This window comes from Nicotiana tabacum, chromosome 2, assembly GCF_000715075.1.
Source record: "Nicotiana tabacum cultivar K326 chromosome 2, ASM71507v2, whole genome shotgun sequence".
NCBI lineage: Eukaryota > Viridiplantae > Streptophyta > Magnoliopsida > Solanales > Solanaceae > Nicotiana > Nicotiana tabacum.
This window is the reverse complement of record NC_134081.1, coordinates 113,731,671-113,749,807: the sequence shown is the minus strand read 5'-3', so window position 1 is coordinate 113,749,807 and position 18,137 is coordinate 113,731,671. Positions and strand designations below refer to the sequence as shown.

The following is an 18,137-nucleotide window of genomic DNA, read 5'->3' as shown; positions in this document are numbered from 1 at the left end:
TTTGGCTGTTCACAATGTTCCTTTCTGCAGTCCAAGAGCAATGTGGATGAAATCATCAGACTTACTGTGACGTTACTATGTTCATTAACTATAGGCCTTTTTTTTCTCCATTTAATCTACTCTACATGTTGGCCAGATATTAAGATTAATGGAAGATCGAGATGGAACAATATTAGTTTGGTGAATTACCATTCAAGCTCGAGGGAGAAGGGAAATATGTATAATCTGCTTGAGATCCAAAATCTTTTTTGGCACTTCAAATAAGTCTGCAAAAGTGCGAAATGAAAATGGCTGAAAGTGGTCTTTAGATTAACTCCCTTGGTTGATACTTTCTCCTCATGTATACAGGAAAGACATTTTAATTGCATTAATCATAAGAATATATTCTAAGCTGCCTTTATCTCCTCCTTAAACGATTCATTTAATTAGCACAATGGGCAGATTTAGAAAAAACTGGTATACAATGTAGCGCACCAGCTAAGACAAAACTATCAGTCTTGACAAAACTATATTATGCAAGAAGTTTTCGAGCTTTTACTGTTGAAAAGTTGAAACATTTTACGCCTCATTTGGCATCAGCATCCTTACGAATAATACAGTTGAAGCACAATACAAAATTCCAAATGAGCCAACTGAGGCTATTTGCTGTTTCATGTCCTCTTTTCCTACTAGTATAGAGGATAGAGTTGTATCTATGTTTACCCATCTTATTACTGTCTTGATCAGCGCATTATCTGGACATATAACTGCTGCAACATCGTTGAAGTTTCGGTGTCATCCTGCAAAGCCATATGCAAAATAAACAAGTACAGTCAGACCTCTCTATAACAACATCCTTATATAACAGTCACACTATAAAAGCCAAGTTTTTTTCGGAACTGATTTTTATGTTATGTTATAGTATATGTCCTCTATAACAGCACTTCACTATAGCAGCCAAAAAATATCGAAACAAACGAGGCTGTTATAGAGAAGTTTGAATGTATACACATGAAGTTGTAATAATAATTGAGAAAGAGCTACATAGGCGATACCAACAACACAACAACAACAACAAACCTTGTGTAATCCCACAAGTGGAGTCCGGGTGTATAGGCGATAGCATATTAGGATATTCTAATAGTAGAAATGCTTAAGAAGATGCATCATCTTTATTTGTGTGTAAATAGAAGGAGAGAAGATGAACTTACACGAAGCATGTCCATAAAGGTGTTGTCGAATAGCTGACAAGGAATTTGGCTTCTGAATGCATCAGATGGCCTGCATTTGAAAGTGGATCAAACAACAAATTCAAAGAGAAATATAACAGAGAAATTGCAATTATGAAACCTGAGCAGCAGGGACAAAGATGTTTACCTGACGAACCTTGATACTTGTGAAAGACAGAGATAAGACTGTATCACATATCTTAGCAGCAGTATACAGGGTTTTTGAGAAAGTTTCTCTACCACTCGATGCAAGACTTGTACTATAGAGTAAAACCGTTCAGCTAACGCACAACAATAGCTTAGTCCTTCCTCTTGCATCAAAATTTTCATAACTATGAGTGTTGCAACCTGTGCAGACATAGAACGTTAAACAGTAAAGTAGTGTTAACTACCGAACATCCAGTCTTGAAGAAAATTGAAAAAAAAACAAATGCATGAAATGAATGAGCGACAACAATGGAGAGAGCACGCGTGTATTTGTTCAAATGGAAGAATACCTTTGTTAGAGAACCGATAACACCCAAGCTGGTGAGCCTTATAAACTCCAAAGGCTTGTCATTTCCATTTTTTCCATTAGTCTTGAGAAATGGGTAAAAATAAAATGGTATTTTAGCTGCAAAGAATAGTTACTAGATGAGTTAACTGTGTTTCTCAAACAACAATAGGAAAACGATTTGTAGTTAAGAGCAACAACAACAACAAAAAACCCAGTGAATTCTCACAAGTGACGTCTGGGGAGGGTGAGATCAATGCAGCCTTACCCCTACCTTAGAAGGCAGAGAGGCTGTTTCCGGAAGACCATTTGTAGTTCAGAGCGATAAGAATTATTGACAAAACGCAGAAAAATTAGAGTTTGAGGAAAACTAGAGCATTAAAAGGGTATGAAAAGCTTTGCAAGCATGATCTGCATGCTTCACCACAAAAATGATCACGGAACGAACATCTCCCACTTATGTTTGACAAGAGTGGGTTGCTCTAGTGGTGAGCACCTTCCACTTCCAACCAAGAGGTTGTGAGTTCGAGTCACCCCAAGAGCAAGGTGGAGAGTTCTTGGAGGGAGGGAGCCGAGGGTCTATCGAAAACAGCCTCTCTACCCCAGGGTAGGGGTAAGGTCTGCGTACACACTACCCTCCTCAGACCCCACTAGTGGGATTATACTGGGTTACTGCTGTTGTTGTATAGTAATAGAACTTTATTTTGAACCATTATAGAGATGAAGCACAAGCATAGAATGAAAATGGACTGCAGCAAGGAGATTTGTTCCTCTACTCATTTATACGAGTATTTTGGCCTAGGTTTATATTTCATTCAAATTTGTATCATTTCAAGAACTGACATATATTACCTTTTATGAGCTCCCTTCTTGTTTCTTGGTGATTTCCCATACACTGCAGAATACAACCATAAAAGAGTAAGGTGGATGCATATCATGAAGTTGTAAAAACTGGTCTCAAAAATAAGTTATGGCAATGATATCATCAAATTTATTTCATGACCTCCCCATCCTATCGACTGAACATCAAGGGAGCCTTGGCGTAATTGGTAAAGTTGCTGCCATTTGACCTGGAGGTCACGGGTTAGAGTCGTGGAAACAGTCTCTTGCAGAAATGCAGGGTAAGACAACATACAATAGACTCTTGTGGTCCGGCCCTTCCCCGGACCCCGCGGGAGCTTAGTGCACCCGGGCTGCCCCTTTTTGAGGCCATGAAAAATATATTACTGTCTTATCTGATACTACTCAGCTGAACTTATATACAAAAATTTAAGGTTATCTCTAATGTGTTTCACTCGAGGCATAGAAGCCAAGAAAATAAAGACTTCACATCTCAGATTTTCTTAAATTACAGATTTCCAGCGATTCCATGGACTAAAACAATTGCAGCATAAAGCACATTGATCACCAAATCAAACAGGTATTGCATAAGTGCATAAAAGAGGTGCATGTCTAACACATAATTTACTACTCCCTCCGTCCCAATTTATGTAGCGAAACACGAATTTCGAGAGTCAAACTTCTTAATTTTCACGGTGAGTTCGGACATAGAATCTTTAAGTTTTTTGAAATAAAATTTATATATTTGGAAACTACATAAAAATTACTACGAGTCACACTAATTAACAATTTAAAATATCTAAAACGCATATAAAAAAATTACGGTCAAAGAAAAACTCGTTTTACTTAATGAGGGACTAGTTCATTTCTGACCTGAAATAAAGCAAGGGCATTACACACTCGAGTTGACTCCTTAATAGATACCATTGAGGTTGACAACTTTGGGTACACTGCTATCACTTCCTGAAATTAAGAGATAAATTAGGTATTGACAACTTATAATGTCTAAAAATTTCAGCAAAACAATTAAAGAAAATTAATTTGACATTTGTTGCTGAAAGTTACAGTTGATGGGTGGAGGAAAATTATAACTCAAAAGAAAAATAAAATTAATATGCACAATAATCTATTTCTCTATTATGAAAATTATAGGTTCAACTTAAAACTTAAATATTCATTATCCAACTGAAGTTAGCTAGATGAGTGAAAATTAGAAAGAAGTATATTATATACCTGTAAAAGTATGAAGACTGCATTGAAGGTGTTCCACAACAGCAAAGGTAGCTCTGTGCATGTTTCTCGCTTCTGAAATAATAAGAAAAGTTTAGTTACCCAAACTTAGATATATGTCACAATATTTTCTAGCACTTTCAAAAGGTAACAGAAAAAGGGTCTAGGGATATTAGTTCACTGCACGTGCTTAATGCAGTTGCAAAATCCTAATTGCACAAATAAGAATTAGAGGATATTAATTCCTGAAATAATAAAGTTGGTTAGAAATTATAAATAATAATTACAATATAAAACTAAATTTATGTTATTAGGCCACAAACAATTGAATTAAACCAAAATTGCCTAGTGGGAATTGCAATGAAGTCGAAATACACCATCATCACCAATGATTACCTCCTTAGCACCAGTGACGGACCCACTATTTTGTACAAATAAGTTCAATCAAAAATTACGGTAATCGATTGTATAAGTGCAGCCGTAAACGAAAGCCCTTTGTGCAATGCTCTTTTTTGTTCATCAAATCAATCAAATCACTTCAAAATGAAGTCATTTTTCTTGAAGGTATTATAATATTTGTGCAATGCTCTTTTCTGTTAGTGTCAAATGGGTTCAGGTATTATAATATTTATGAGTTGCATAATTTTTTTGATGAAATTCCAAGGTAAAAATAATTATTTTTTTCAAAAAAGTGGGGGCCCTTCCTGCAAGGTGGGTCCGCCCCTTCTTAGCACCACCTTGCAACACTGTGTTCTTATGACAAGTAAAATGATTGTTTTCAAATTACCATTTTACCGAAATGTAAATAAGAAAAAGCCATATACAAGAGGTGAAATAACTTATAGCCCATGTATCATCTACTATTTTTAGGATCTTCACTCATAAGGTTGTGGTGTGCTTTCTTTTGTGGATCTTAACTAATGGATGATGATGTTAAGGAACACATCATATTTAGATGATTTGTATATTTCCTTCTTGTAACTATAAAAATGTTTTCATATCATTTTGAATACCAGTCTTTATGTTATATTTCTCGTTTGTTTGATGAGGAAAAGATAAATAATTGTGTTGGATCCTGCTTAAGAAATTGAATCAAGAACTACTTGTTGTCATATATAGAAGTGACATTACCGTGGCAAATTGACAAAATTAAATAATTTTTTTAAATAAAAAACATAATATAAAGTGGTAACTTGCAGACTAACTAGGGGCCTACTTAGGGATGAATTGGACTAGCACTTTGCAAGCCCTTTCAATTGAGGATTGGGCTGAGCTCGACTGTTGACTTCCAAAAAAGGGATCTTTACTCAAATAGCCATCCATATTCATTATTTATTTTTTCTAGCCATATATAGATTATACCTTGATTATACACAATTATACACATATACAGTCAGACATCTCTATAATAGCATCCATATATAACAACACTTCACTATAAAAACCAAGCTTTCCCGGAACCAATTTTTATGTCATGTTATAATATATGTTATCTATAACAGCACTTCGTTATAACATCCAAAAATATTCGGAACAAACGAGGCTGTTATAGAGAGGTTTGATTGTAATATATAAATTATACATATATTATACCGCCACCGACTGTTTCTATTTTAAGTGATTGAATATGCAACTATTTGAGTTAATTCTTCTTCCAAAAAATTGCAGACACTTTTTGAGGTGGTCTTTAACTTTTGACGCCGCTTGCCCCATGGGTAGAATTTTGAGGTCAAAAGTTAAAAGTACTGTCCAAGGGGCAAGCGATGAATAACACTTGTTAAACTTAAAGTTACAAGCATGGAGCAAGCGGGCTATTTCTGTACTTCAACAATTGAAATATTCTATAACCCGTTAGCCCGTTTTGACATCTCTAATAAAAATAGAAAACATTCAACCATATCATTCAATGTGGATTATAGCGATCATTCAAAAGAGCAAAAGAAGGGCATGAAAGACAACACAGATGAACTTCCTTTTACCTTTATATATCTCTCATGCACACACCGCGAACAACCACAAAGTAGAGGACAAAAACACACAAACAAATGGATAAACAAAAACTAACACGTACTCAAAATGCATATAAACACTTAGATAAAAAAGATTTAAAACGTGTCACCTTAGTTAGTTGATTGATAACCTCTTCGCGAAGATTAACATCATGTAGTAATAACACCAACTGTTTTGGGGTGGCAGAAGCCAAATCAAGAGCCTCATTTTTCTGTGAAGAAGAAGAAGAAATGTTGTTGCGAGGGGGCAGCGTTGGCGATGATGTCAATGTAGTTTCAATAAACAGTGATACTGGTAGATTCTCCATTTAAATTTCTTATTAAAACAAAACTTTTGCTTTTGAAAACCTTCCAAATGAGAAAGAAGAAACCAAATGAGGGGTCTGAATTTTCTCTAAGTGAAAGGAAAAGAGTTGTTTAGTGTTTACCTTTGAAAGAAAATGAAGTAGCAGAAAATGGAATTTATAGGGGTGGAGTAGGTGATGTGCTGGGGTGGTTTTGAATTATTTTTTTGGTCATGCAGATTCATGTAATTGGAGGAGAAAGTCTAGATTTAGTTAGTAGTTAATTACTATTCAATAACTTCCACTTTAAATGATATGACTCTTTTTATTTTACATAATTTCAAATGTTTGATACTCCTTTCTTTTAAGTAAGAATTTTAAGTTTTATATACAAAAAAGTAAAGGATACATATTTACATAATCAAGTAGGTGTAACTTTTAAAAGCCAACTAGATGTTGTTTATAGTAAAATATTACTAGTATCTATAGATTAGTAACTTTGAAAAATTAAAAATGAAAGTAATAGTAATAATGGGTTATACCTATGGTTTCTTGCTCATACTATTTAATTTTCTAAGAATTAGTTTAATCTTTTACCACTACCCATATATAACACTTAATGTTAGTAAATTGTGTTTGAAATAAATTCTCTAAAAAAATAAAACAAAAACAAGAGGAGAATTAAAATGTTCCGATAAAGAATTTAATCCCCTCATTGTTGCCCGATGTTATTAGATTTCCTCCTAGGATATAACGGAATAACTATTCTATAATACCGGCAATGAAAATTATTTAACTTTAGCGAACTCAACAAATCACACCAGACACTTATATTTTTGCTTTGAAAAACTATGCAATATACAGAAGAGAGAGGGGAGAGTGTTTTCAGATTAGAAATTACCGTTGAAAATAATAAATTTAAATCGAGAATTTTACTAATAAAATTTCACTTTAGAAAAAGGAGGCGAATTTTACTATATTAATCAATGCCGAGCAAGCGACGCTCGACGATGACAACGTGAGGTACCACTTCTTCTCAACTCTTTTAAGAGATAGAAGATGTGCTTTTCTATATAAGCACAAGGATTTTCTTTTTATTTTCCGATGAGGGACAAAGTGTCTTAGTAGGGGTGGCCGCTCGGGCAGTTTGGATTGAATACGAAAATTTTGGTTTGGAGATTCGATTTTTGGATTAAATAAATGACAATCCAAATCCAATCCAAATAAGCTCGGATTGGATCGAATTTTTAAGACGACTTTGAATTAATCGGTTTGGACATTTCGAATTTTCGGTTTTGAGCATATAAGTTTAGATGTTTCTTCTTTTTCTTACAAAAATAAACATCAAAATAAAGTATTCTTGTTGATTACCTAAAAAGTTCATCATTCTCGCTGCAATCATCTAAATAAAGTATTCAAGTAATGAAATTATTATCAAAAAAATATAACAAAGACATTAATAAGGCTGATAAGAAGTAACAATAGTAAAAGTATGTCCAAATAGAAAATATTCTGACAGTAACTTAGTATTAGTGTTGAATATATATGAGATAATATCTAATGAGTAGGGTATTTGACTTATTACTATTGGCATATGGATAATGGACTATATATAAAGTATACAAAATTTGAATTGTCGGAATCCACCAATTTGAAGTACCAAATCCAATATCCATTTCGAAATCCAAAATATTTAAAAATTAAATCCAAAATCCAAACCAAAAATCGAAAAAATTTGGATTTCGATTTGGATTTCGAGTTTGCCCAAAACTATGCGCACCTCTATGTCTTAGTAAAAGAAACAGTTAAAACTTGTTTCCCTCCATTTTCCATTCACATCTCTTTATTTTATTAGATAAAACTCCTATACTTAAATTAAATTAGAATTTTGAATTATGTGTTCAATTAACACCCGTTGTACAAAATGGGACGAAGGGGTTTAGGAGGTAGATATTTTGGATTATTTAACGTATTTGAATGATCCAACTCTTGACCATTTATTTTTTTTTTTTTTTTTGGGGGGGGGGGGGGAAGAGAACGTCGAAATTCGGAAAGAATTTCAATTTGAAGGCTTGAGAAGAACAGTTAAAGAAAAATCAGTTCAATGTCTTTTAAAGGGAACTAAATAGATACTTCCACACTTCGGACAACTTATTACTCATTTTATTAACCCGCCGTCTCATAAATATAATCCCTATATAATCTGAGATAGATTGATAAAATTTTGTTAACTATCAAATTCATACATTGCACGTACGTATAATCTTGAAAGAAGAAAACATTCATTACGTAATTGTTTTCAAAAAGGTATCTATTTGTATATGTTAAGAGAAGATTCATTTTAGGTGGTTTCCAGTTTATAAATTTTGTTTTAGGTCTTTCATTTATGACCAAAGGCTGATATAGTATTTTGTCAGAGGTGTAATTGAACAATATTTAGGAATAAATGTGTTTATACTAAGCTTACTCTAACCATCAAAAAGTATTAGTAAATAATGACATTTTGTATTTATGTTAAAATCTTGATCCAAATATATAGTATTTGGCATTGTTGTTAGTTCATCTTTTCAAACAGCATTAGTAAAAAGTTTGAAATTATCTGCAAATATAGAAAGATATTATTCTTTTTGGAAGGGACTAAAAAGGAAACAACATCACATAAATTGGGATGGAAGGAGTACTTAATTAAACTCATATGTGCTATTGAAATTTGCACATTCAAAATGTAACATTTAAAATTTACAATTTATTAGTATAAAGTTTAAAATTTCAAATATAAAAATGTATTATTCTTTTTGGAAGGGACTAAAAAGGAAACCGCATCGCTTTTTGAGAGAGAAAGAGAGAGTACTTAATTAAACTCATAAATGCTATGGAAATTTGAGCATTCAAAATATAACATCTAAAATTTACAATTTATTGGTAAACTTGAAAAGATGAACTAACAACAATGCCAATGCCCCTGACTTGAGAATAGTTGTTGCTGGAATCCCATACTTCCCTTTAGCAAATAACCCTTTCAAAAATGACCAAAATATGAAAAGTACCCACATAATGCATATAACCTCTCCTAATCCCCATTCACAATCCTTCCCTTGTTTAAAATCTAACATCCCAATGAACAAGGAACTGAGGTTCAATAAGAGAATTGCAGTGCCAGGCACAAAAATTGGTGAATCATCAAATGTGAACCTTCCAATATTAGAATTATTTGTGTCATCTCCATCATTTCCTTGGTCCTTTTTTGTAACTTCAAATGCAGTCTCAGAAATTCCAAGTAATTTTGTTGTAGCACCTAGAATCCCAAATAGCCATGCAGTCATAGCATTGACTCTCCACATTCTTTGATTGTTCAACCATGCTTTTATTGGCTCATTTGCTCTAACATACTCTGATAAACCATATAGATTGTAGATGATAAAGATTGATGCCGGTATAACCATACTTGGTTCATTAGCCTGCACATGTAGCAAATGAAGTCGATTGAGAGTAACCTTTGAGAAAACAACGATAACAACAACAAACCCAATGTGATCCCACAAGTGGGGGTCTGAGAGAATGGGGTGTACGTGGACTTTGCCCCTAACTTGTGTGAGGTAAAGAGGTTGTTTTCGATAGATCCTCAGCTCAAGATTTTGAAATAATAAATATGTAATTGTATGTAAATCCATAAGTTGCGACAAACTCCATGTCCAGAACATTGTCATGTAGTTTTACTATTTTAAAGTTTGAAATCTATGGATTTTAAAAATCAAGGCAATATCCTGTATTTTTCACTCGTTTAAGTTTGAAATCCATGACACTATCATGATATTTCCACATTAAAAGTAGCTACTTTTCAAAAAACAATTAAAAATACTGGCTATTTTTAAAATTAGTCCGAAAATGGCTAGCCCGTAAAACTTTTACAAAGATATGTGTAATAGGCTAGGCCCAATATTCTCACCTTGGGTAAAAAGCTGGAATTGGTGATGAGGCAATAGGGAGGCAGAATAGCATAACAAACTTCAAAAATGGATCTCAAGGCCCATAGTTGGATATACAAATAAGCCATGCATTGCCTCAATTGAAGCTTTCCGAAAAGAGTTCCAATAATTGGGCTTTTACTGAAGAAAAGAATTTCAAAAAGCCCATTAGCCCATCTCTTCTGTTGGGTCATCGAGGCCGGCCCACCCGAAGGTGCAGTTCCAAGAAAAGCAGGCGGGTCGGGTGCACAGTAAGCGGATCTCCAGCCTTTCCCTTGGATAAGAAGCCCAGTGAGTACATCCTCTGTTGCACATCCATATAGCCAGCCCAGCTGAGACATTTAGACGCAAATAACAATAGGGCAAGTTACACATTTAGCCGGTCGGCAAATAACAATAGGGCAAGTTACATATTTAGCCGGTCGGCAAAATATAATTACATCCTCTACTTAAACAGACAAATGTATACAAAATTTTCCGGTTATTATTTCTGAGAGTGACTATACAGTGTAGTATATCACCAATGATGAGAAACTTTACTTTAAAACAATCAAGTCAAAGTGATACACAAACAATGTAATTTTTTTAATACTATCAATATAATTTCACATGTAATAACAAGTTGTTTATTTTATTATACAAGTAGGTATAAGTTCTATGTACTGACAATGTAAGAAATTTACTCAATTAGTTCATTTAAAAGGTAAATTGTAAGCAAACTCTATTTAGTAGTATTGATATTTAACTTGGATAAATGGTAAACGGCCTGTTACAATATGTTAAGTTATATTAATAGTGTAAAAATCAATTATACTATCAATATATATAATTTATATCTTTGTCAAATTACTAATTTCACTTATAAATGATCCATAGTTATTCGTAGGTGACCTGATAGTATAAATTAAAGAGTTACCTAAAATGAATGATTTCTACTTACCTTTTGACCCCAGGCAGTACCAAATTCATATCCACAACTTCCAATTTGCTGTGCTTCCTCAATGAAACTCGAGAGAGAATCAGAATTAACTTGCTCAATATTATTTGATCCTGCTGATAGAGTCTGAGCAACTGATGCTAATAACTTCTGTGATTTTCCATAAGTTTTCTGTAGATATTCATCCCTCAATTCTCCTAATTATCATGAAACAAGTTTTATACTTATTAAGCAGTCTGTTTAATATTATCGTGTTATGTTGACGGAGTAACAAAAAAAAAAAGATAACAACTTAATTAATTAGTTTGCATACCAGTATTTATTTTTTCATTTGGTGACAAGCCATATATAATCTTTCGTCTATGGAAACATCCTGTTCCTTGATAAAATGGCCCTTGAATGCCAGCAAATCCTCTTCCCAAATACTATCAAGCAGAAGACAAACGTAAATTTAAAAAATTAATGAAAAAAAACATATAATTAATGACCCATGAAAGTTCAGTCTTAGAATGTAGTGTTAAAGAATATATAAAAAAAAAAATCAATGAAGAGAACATATAATGATCCATGAAAGTTGAGTCTCAGAATGTACTCCCTCCTATCCATATTAATTGTCGTGGTTACTGAATATATTTGGTTCAAAATAATTATCGTTAGAAAATCAAGGTATAATTAATTACTTTTTTCTTTTCATTTTGCCCTTAGTATTAAATGTTCTTAAAAGTAAAAATATTGACAATGGCATAGAAACTTAAAAGTGAAAAATATTAAATAAGGGTATAGTACTCAATAAACCCTCTTATTAATAGTTTTTTAAGGATCGGGTAAAAAAGAAACGCGACAACTAAAATGGACCCGAGGTAGTATAGTATTAAATGACTCATGTTTTTTTTTTTTAGTGAAAGTTGAGTCTACGAGTGTAGTATTGAATACATATGATATACAAATGAGAATAATTTACCTCGTGTAAGACTTTTAATTGATTACCATAAGGATCATCTTTCAATCCATCGTAGAAGTATTGTGGAAATTGAACAAAACCACAGTCTTTTTCATCCTTAGCACCAAGAAAATAACACATAGCATGTTGAACAACTTGTGGGTTATTTGCATACATGTCACAATCCACATTAAGCATAAATGGAGCATTTGTCATCAATCCAGAGACTCTAGTCTGTTTGTCACCAATAAAAACACGTAAAATACACAAAATAAATCAATCGAAAAAAATAAAAATTAATAAAGTAATCGAAAAATTGGTATGATATAAACCAGAACGTTCATGGCGCCGGCTTTGAAGTGATGGGGATGTTTTGGACGCTTCTCTCGTGAGATGTAGACAAGATGAGGCAAGCCATCAGCAATACCCTCCTTGTTTTCCAATATTACCTTAATTTCATACATAACAACTTGAAATTACTATACAATGAATATTAATACAATATAATATAACAAGTTAAGCCACTTTATTTTTTGTATCGTCAAATTGTGTTTGTCTTAATCAATGTACATACTGTAAGCATTTAAATTTTGTTCCTGCCAACTATATAGATTCAAGATCAAGCTCGAAGATTTTTGAATTAATTTCTCGAAAAGAAAAATCAGAAAACTATAGAGATTGTACATTGATAATACTCAAATAAAATACTACAATTGTTAAAAAAAAATTCAATTTTTATTATTTTTCTCGACACAAATTTTATTGTCTACATATATTATTCCAAATATCTTAATTTGATGGCTCGTTACTGATCTTGTTCACTATTTAAATTCATCTCAAATCAATATTTAAAAAAAATAAAAAAGTATAAAAAGTTCTCTATATTTCATACTAGCATAAATATCTCAAGCGGCTAAAAGACTCTTAAAAGAAATAGAACCTAAAGTAAAAATATTGACATGACCAAAATAAATTCTCACAAATTGGTATCGCTCATATAAATTTTTATATTAAAGAGCCCGTTTGGACATAAGAATTTTTTTCCTTTTTGTCAATAAATTTTTACTTTTTTTCGAAACCAGCGTTTGTTCATAAAATTTCCAATTTTCACTTGAAGATGCATTTTGGAATTTTTCAAAATTTTTAAAAACTCCAAAAAGTTATTTTTCAAAATTTTCACTCAGATTACTCACAAAACTTCAAAACAACCCAAAATTATATTCATGTCCAAACACAACTCTAATTTTCAAATACCATTTTCACTTGAAAAAAAAAAATTCTTTTTTTTTTTGAAATTTTGCATTTCTTATGTCCAAACGCCCACTAATATCATGAAGACGAATAGGGAGATACGCAATTCATTGTGAGGATGCGTATGCAAAATCGCAAATACTAATTTTAAACCACAATGAATTGTTCTAATCGAAATTGACCGAAAATGACAAAGCAGAGGGAGATAGTGTACTTTAGTTGAATATGATGAAATACATATAGAATTAAGTAATGATTGTAATGGAACAAATAAGATTCTTTCCTTGAGCCGTATGAATATAAAAAATACTGATAGGGAGCACTTTCCTTTTTATGGGTCTTATGCGGGCCAGAGTAGTTGATGCCCTATTGCAGATACATAATATCATGTGAAAAAACAAAAGAATAAACGTAAAGTTTAATAGAAAAATTTATCTGCGCGTATGTTGAATTTTTGCAATATTTTCTTTATCTTCTTGTGATATTTTTGAATTAGAAAGAGGAAATGAAAGCTTTCCCAAAGAAAGAAAAGAACAAGAAACATAAATAAATGAATGAAAAACCTTTATAATGGTTGGATGGTTTTTGCGTTCAATTTTTGAGAAAACAGCAAAATCTCCTGAAAAATCACATGCCTCTGCTTCTTGTGTACTTGCATCTTCTATCTTTTCACACAGCTGTTTATATTCATCCTGCCATTTTCAGACAAATAGTAGTATTTTTTATAAGCTAGCAATTTACTACTTTTAACACAATTATTAGACGAGTACTAGCAATTCTTCTTTTATATTTGCAGCAACTTACTACTTTTAGCACAATTATTGCACCAAGTATTGGATAGGAAGTACCTTCTATACGTAAATATCAACGCATCTTTAATTGACGAGCAAAGATTGGAAATTATAAAACTATGTCCAAAATATGCCTCAAAATAATTTATTTAAGTGTAAAATATTACTCTATTCTTTTAAATTTATGTGAATCTAATTAACTTAACGAAGTTTAAGAAATAAATTAAGATTTTTCGTAACTTGTAGTCTTAAACATGCATAACATTACTGTGACTATAAAAGTTTTAAAATCTATAATTCTAAATATGCTATAACAATTGTGTAACTGAAAAAGCTTTATTAGGTAAAAGGAAAAGTTTAAGTAAAATTATTTTCAAATTTGGAAAGAATCATTCTTTTTGAAATGGACTAGAAAGGAAATATCACATAATTAATCGAAATGGAGAGAGTAATAAGATAATTTAGAGAACATTTGAGAAGAGAATATAAGTTAGACTAGTTGTATCATTATAAACCTTAGAGTTCCTGTAACTTCCAAACCAGAAAAACACACTACAAGATGTACTAAAAATTATAAATATGGAAAAAAGTAAAAGATGCAAATATTGATGTATTAAGTCATTGTTGGAAAAAAAAAGTATTAAGTCATAAAATATAAATCTTCTTTATAACCAAAAGTTTCTTGAAAAAAATACTCTTAGAAAAGTTTAAAGCATGTAACAAAATATAAAATAAATCATTAATTAACATACCTTCATCCTTTTCCAATCTTCGGGGAACCCTTGTGAAGTATCTTGGGGTGGTAATGAGTTAGCACTAAAATATCGAAAAGGGGCTCTAAGTGCAATATTATACTTCTTACAAAAAGGAACCCAAAGCTTAGCAAATTTAGATGCTTCAACAAGTGAATAATAGGTAATAGGAGATGCACCATCATCTGAGACATAACAAGCTAGTTTATTAGCAGGATAATCCACTGCTAATAATGATAACATTGTGTTTACTGTTATAAGAGGCGGCTCTAGGATGGGATCTGCAGTTGTAATGAACATGTCCACTGCAGGAAACTCTGCCGTCCTGTTGATTTATATTGTCGATGTATATAAGTTAAATCCTTTAAAAAAAATTAAAAAACGTCAAAAAGTTAGATAATGGTACCTTTCCAAAAGGCGTAGAGGATATGTTTTTGGTTCGACTTGATTCCATTTGGCGTTAATGGTGAGAATCCAAAGGAAAGTGAACCATGACTCACATATAAGAGCTAAGAAGAATGGCAAACTAAAACCATGGTTTTTAAGAGAGAGGAGTCTATAGGCTAAGAGTGAGAACAATAGGAAAAGAATGAAGAGTTCTATTCCTCTTGAAATAACGTTTTTTCGATACTTAATTTCGTAGAGAGGAAGAGGAGGTGTTTTGGGCGCCATTGGTGAGAAATAGTATACAAACACTACTTATTGGAAATGGGTTTTTCCTTTATGCTTGTCACCCTACATATTTATAAGTGAAAATAGTACGGCCTAGCCAGTTTTTGAATTGGTAATCGAAAAATAGTAAACGTTTGTAAAGTCATTGAAAAATAACCATCGTGTTTTGCTGAAACACGAAAAGTTTCAGATGCTGGATTATGGAGTTCTTGCGTATAAACTTCCATCATGCAATGTTGGAACTCCAACACGGAAAATTTCAGCATAAAATATATGCTGGATTATGGAGCTCCTCTATTTAAACTTCCTGCATATTATGTTGGTACTCCAGCACATTATAAAATTCCAGCATATTATATTGGAATCTCATATGTAAAAAATTCGAATTCCAGCATATTATGCTGAAAATTTTCCAGATTTTTAAGGGTGTTTTTGTTCAGATTATATCTTTACATAAAAATTTTGCTAAATTTCGATTATTTTTGAAATTATGGCTATTACTAGTTATAAATCTGGCCATTTCTGATTTTTTGCCTACATAGTATTGTTATATATAACTTCTCATGAAGCTTCGAAACTAATGATCTTTTTCTCGGTTGGTGCAAAATTTAACGATAAAATGGATAGATCTCTCTATAACCAGATGTATCGAGTTCGTGCTAATATTGAAATAATAATATCCTAATAGGAAGCGGTTCCTCTTTAATGGGCCCTCCTAGGTGAGTGGGTTCTACATAGCAAATGATTATAAGGAAAAAAGAGAAAAAATTTCATAAACCACTATAGTGTAGAGCCCGATAACTATAATTTATCTAATTACCATTCTTAGCTATTATTCAATTGACTAACTTGTATCACTTGTATTCAATCGCGCAACGAATACAACTTGTGTTATATGTATTAGTTCGCGCAACGAATACAACCTGTATCAACTGTATTCTTAGGTTAAATACAAGGTTGTATAGAAAGGATACAACTTGTATCAACTGTATATAGGGGTATATACAAATGATACAACATGTATCGACTGTATTTCTTCGCGCAACGAATACAACTAATGCGAAATACATAAATACAGTAAAATCAAATATTCTTGTTGAGATTCTAATTCTAGACCTTTACTAGCTAAGCAAACGCTCTAACCAACTGAGTTATGAGAGCAACATTATGAGAGCTTGTTGCTCTCTTATTTCAGTTAAAAATAATTAATCTCTTATTTTATGAATTTGTTATAAAATTCAAATATAACTACGAATGATAAATTTACTGAAAGTATAAATATGAATGGTAAATATAGTGAATATTTGATATGTCGTGTAAATTTTTTTAAAAAATAATGATTTTTACTGAGTAAAAATAGCCACTTGCAGAGATTGCAGTAATGATTTTTTTTAGTGATATATGATAATTCAAGGTCCATTTCGATGACAGTTTTCTCTTGTTTCCATCAGAGATATTTGGAATAATAAGAAATTCACTATTTTGTCGCTGAAACATTTCAGCACTTTAGGGATCGCATGATTTGAATATAAATTATTGTAGGATTAGTTATCTTATTATTATTTGTTATTGGTTATTTGATACGTTGTATTAATCATGAGATTATTAATTTTATTGCTTTATCCTGGGATAACTTATCTTGGAATTACTATTCCACAATTTCAAAGGTAAAAGTTATATCGTTACTATTTTTAATTCTGAAATAACTTATCCTAGGGTTAATAATCAATCAAAGGATAATGCGATTATTTTTGTCCTAAGATTATTTTTGTTTATCTATAGTACCAATTGCATTGCACACATTGATTTAAAAAGTGCTAATTTTGCAAGTTTATCGTAATCTTCGATAGATGATTCATTTTAAACAACGCTCAAGTCTTACATGTGTACACCACATTACGGACAACCATCACTTATGTATACAGTACTACAAAGGAAATTTTCATGCATCCATATACGACAATTTGGTAACCAAATACTCATAATTTGGACCACAATATCACAAATTTGAATCTAACTATAGTCTACGTGCTCAGTTGGATTTCTCTCTTTCCTGTTAATTATGTCCAAAAAAAAAAAAACTTTTACATCATAGATCGATTCTAATGGTCTAGTTTTTTTCACAATATTAGAATTTATAAACTTCTTCTAGAACTTTGCTCGCTTAAAACAAATTTATATGGTGCCAAAAAAAGGAAAAAAAGAAAAAGAAAGAAACAAACTCTTTTTTCTTGTTATGATTAATATAGTAACTTTCGTCTGTTATAGCCATCTATTTCAAGGAAGGTTAGCCCCACAATGTTTGTGTTTAATTTTGCAAGACACGGTGCATAAAAGTGCAAAACGAGAGCGAAGAGGGACCATTAATGAGAGACTGCAGTAATTCTCAAAATTTTAGGATAATTCACTGAGAGATTTCTGGCCATACAACTTCTTTTTTATTTTATTTTCTTTTATTTTTATGCAGCCAAAAAGCAGGTGGCTATACGTTTCTCATGTTGTCATGAATGATGTATATTTAACGCTACAAGTTACTAGGCGTATGTAATATTTAGAAGGATTTAAGCTACATATATTTGACATATTGGCAGTACATGTAAACATTTTATAAAGTCTATTTTTTTTTAAATTAACGATCTTGTAATTAATAATGAATAGTTATATGTTGTTGAAGGTGCGGGGGTGGGGGAGGGGTCCAATCCATTGAATTATTCGACTATTAATGCAAAAGATTTATAGTACCTGGAACGACTTTTATGAGCCCT

The 18,137-nt window shown here is 32.0% G+C and overlaps 2 protein-coding genes across 2 annotated transcripts; both read right to left on the bottom strand.

Moving 5' to 3' along the window:
- Nucleotides 1-575: 575 nt before the first annotated feature.
- LOC107796040 (uncharacterized) lies at nt 576-3,947 on the bottom strand. The gene is made up of 7 exons (XM_016618755.2): nt 3,775-3,947; nt 3,415-3,504; nt 2,554-2,596; nt 1,706-1,821; nt 1,357-1,556; nt 1,191-1,260; nt 576-779 (listed from the first exon to the last, which is right to left on the bottom strand). The coding sequence occupies exons 2-7, from the start codon at nt 3,466-3,468 to the stop codon at nt 723-725; spliced, it is 540 nt and encodes a 179-aa protein (XP_016474241.2). The 5' UTR covers nt 3,469-3,504; nt 3,775-3,947; the 3' UTR covers nt 576-722.
- A 4,943-nt stretch (nt 3,948-8,890) lies between these two features.
- On the bottom strand, nt 8,891-15,420 carry LOC107796039 (cellulose synthase-like protein H1). Its single transcript, XM_016618754.2, has 9 exons — nt 15,107-15,420; nt 14,701-15,025; nt 13,721-13,849; nt 12,239-12,355; nt 11,928-12,140; nt 11,280-11,391; nt 10,970-11,163; nt 10,011-10,361; nt 8,891-9,522 (listed from the first exon to the last, which is right to left on the bottom strand). Exons 1-9 carry the CDS (start codon nt 15,370-15,372, stop codon nt 8,974-8,976), a joined length of 2,256 nt encoding a protein of 751 aa, XP_016474240.2. The 5' UTR covers nt 15,373-15,420; the 3' UTR covers nt 8,891-8,973.
- Nucleotides 15,421-18,137: the final 2,717 nt, after the last annotated feature.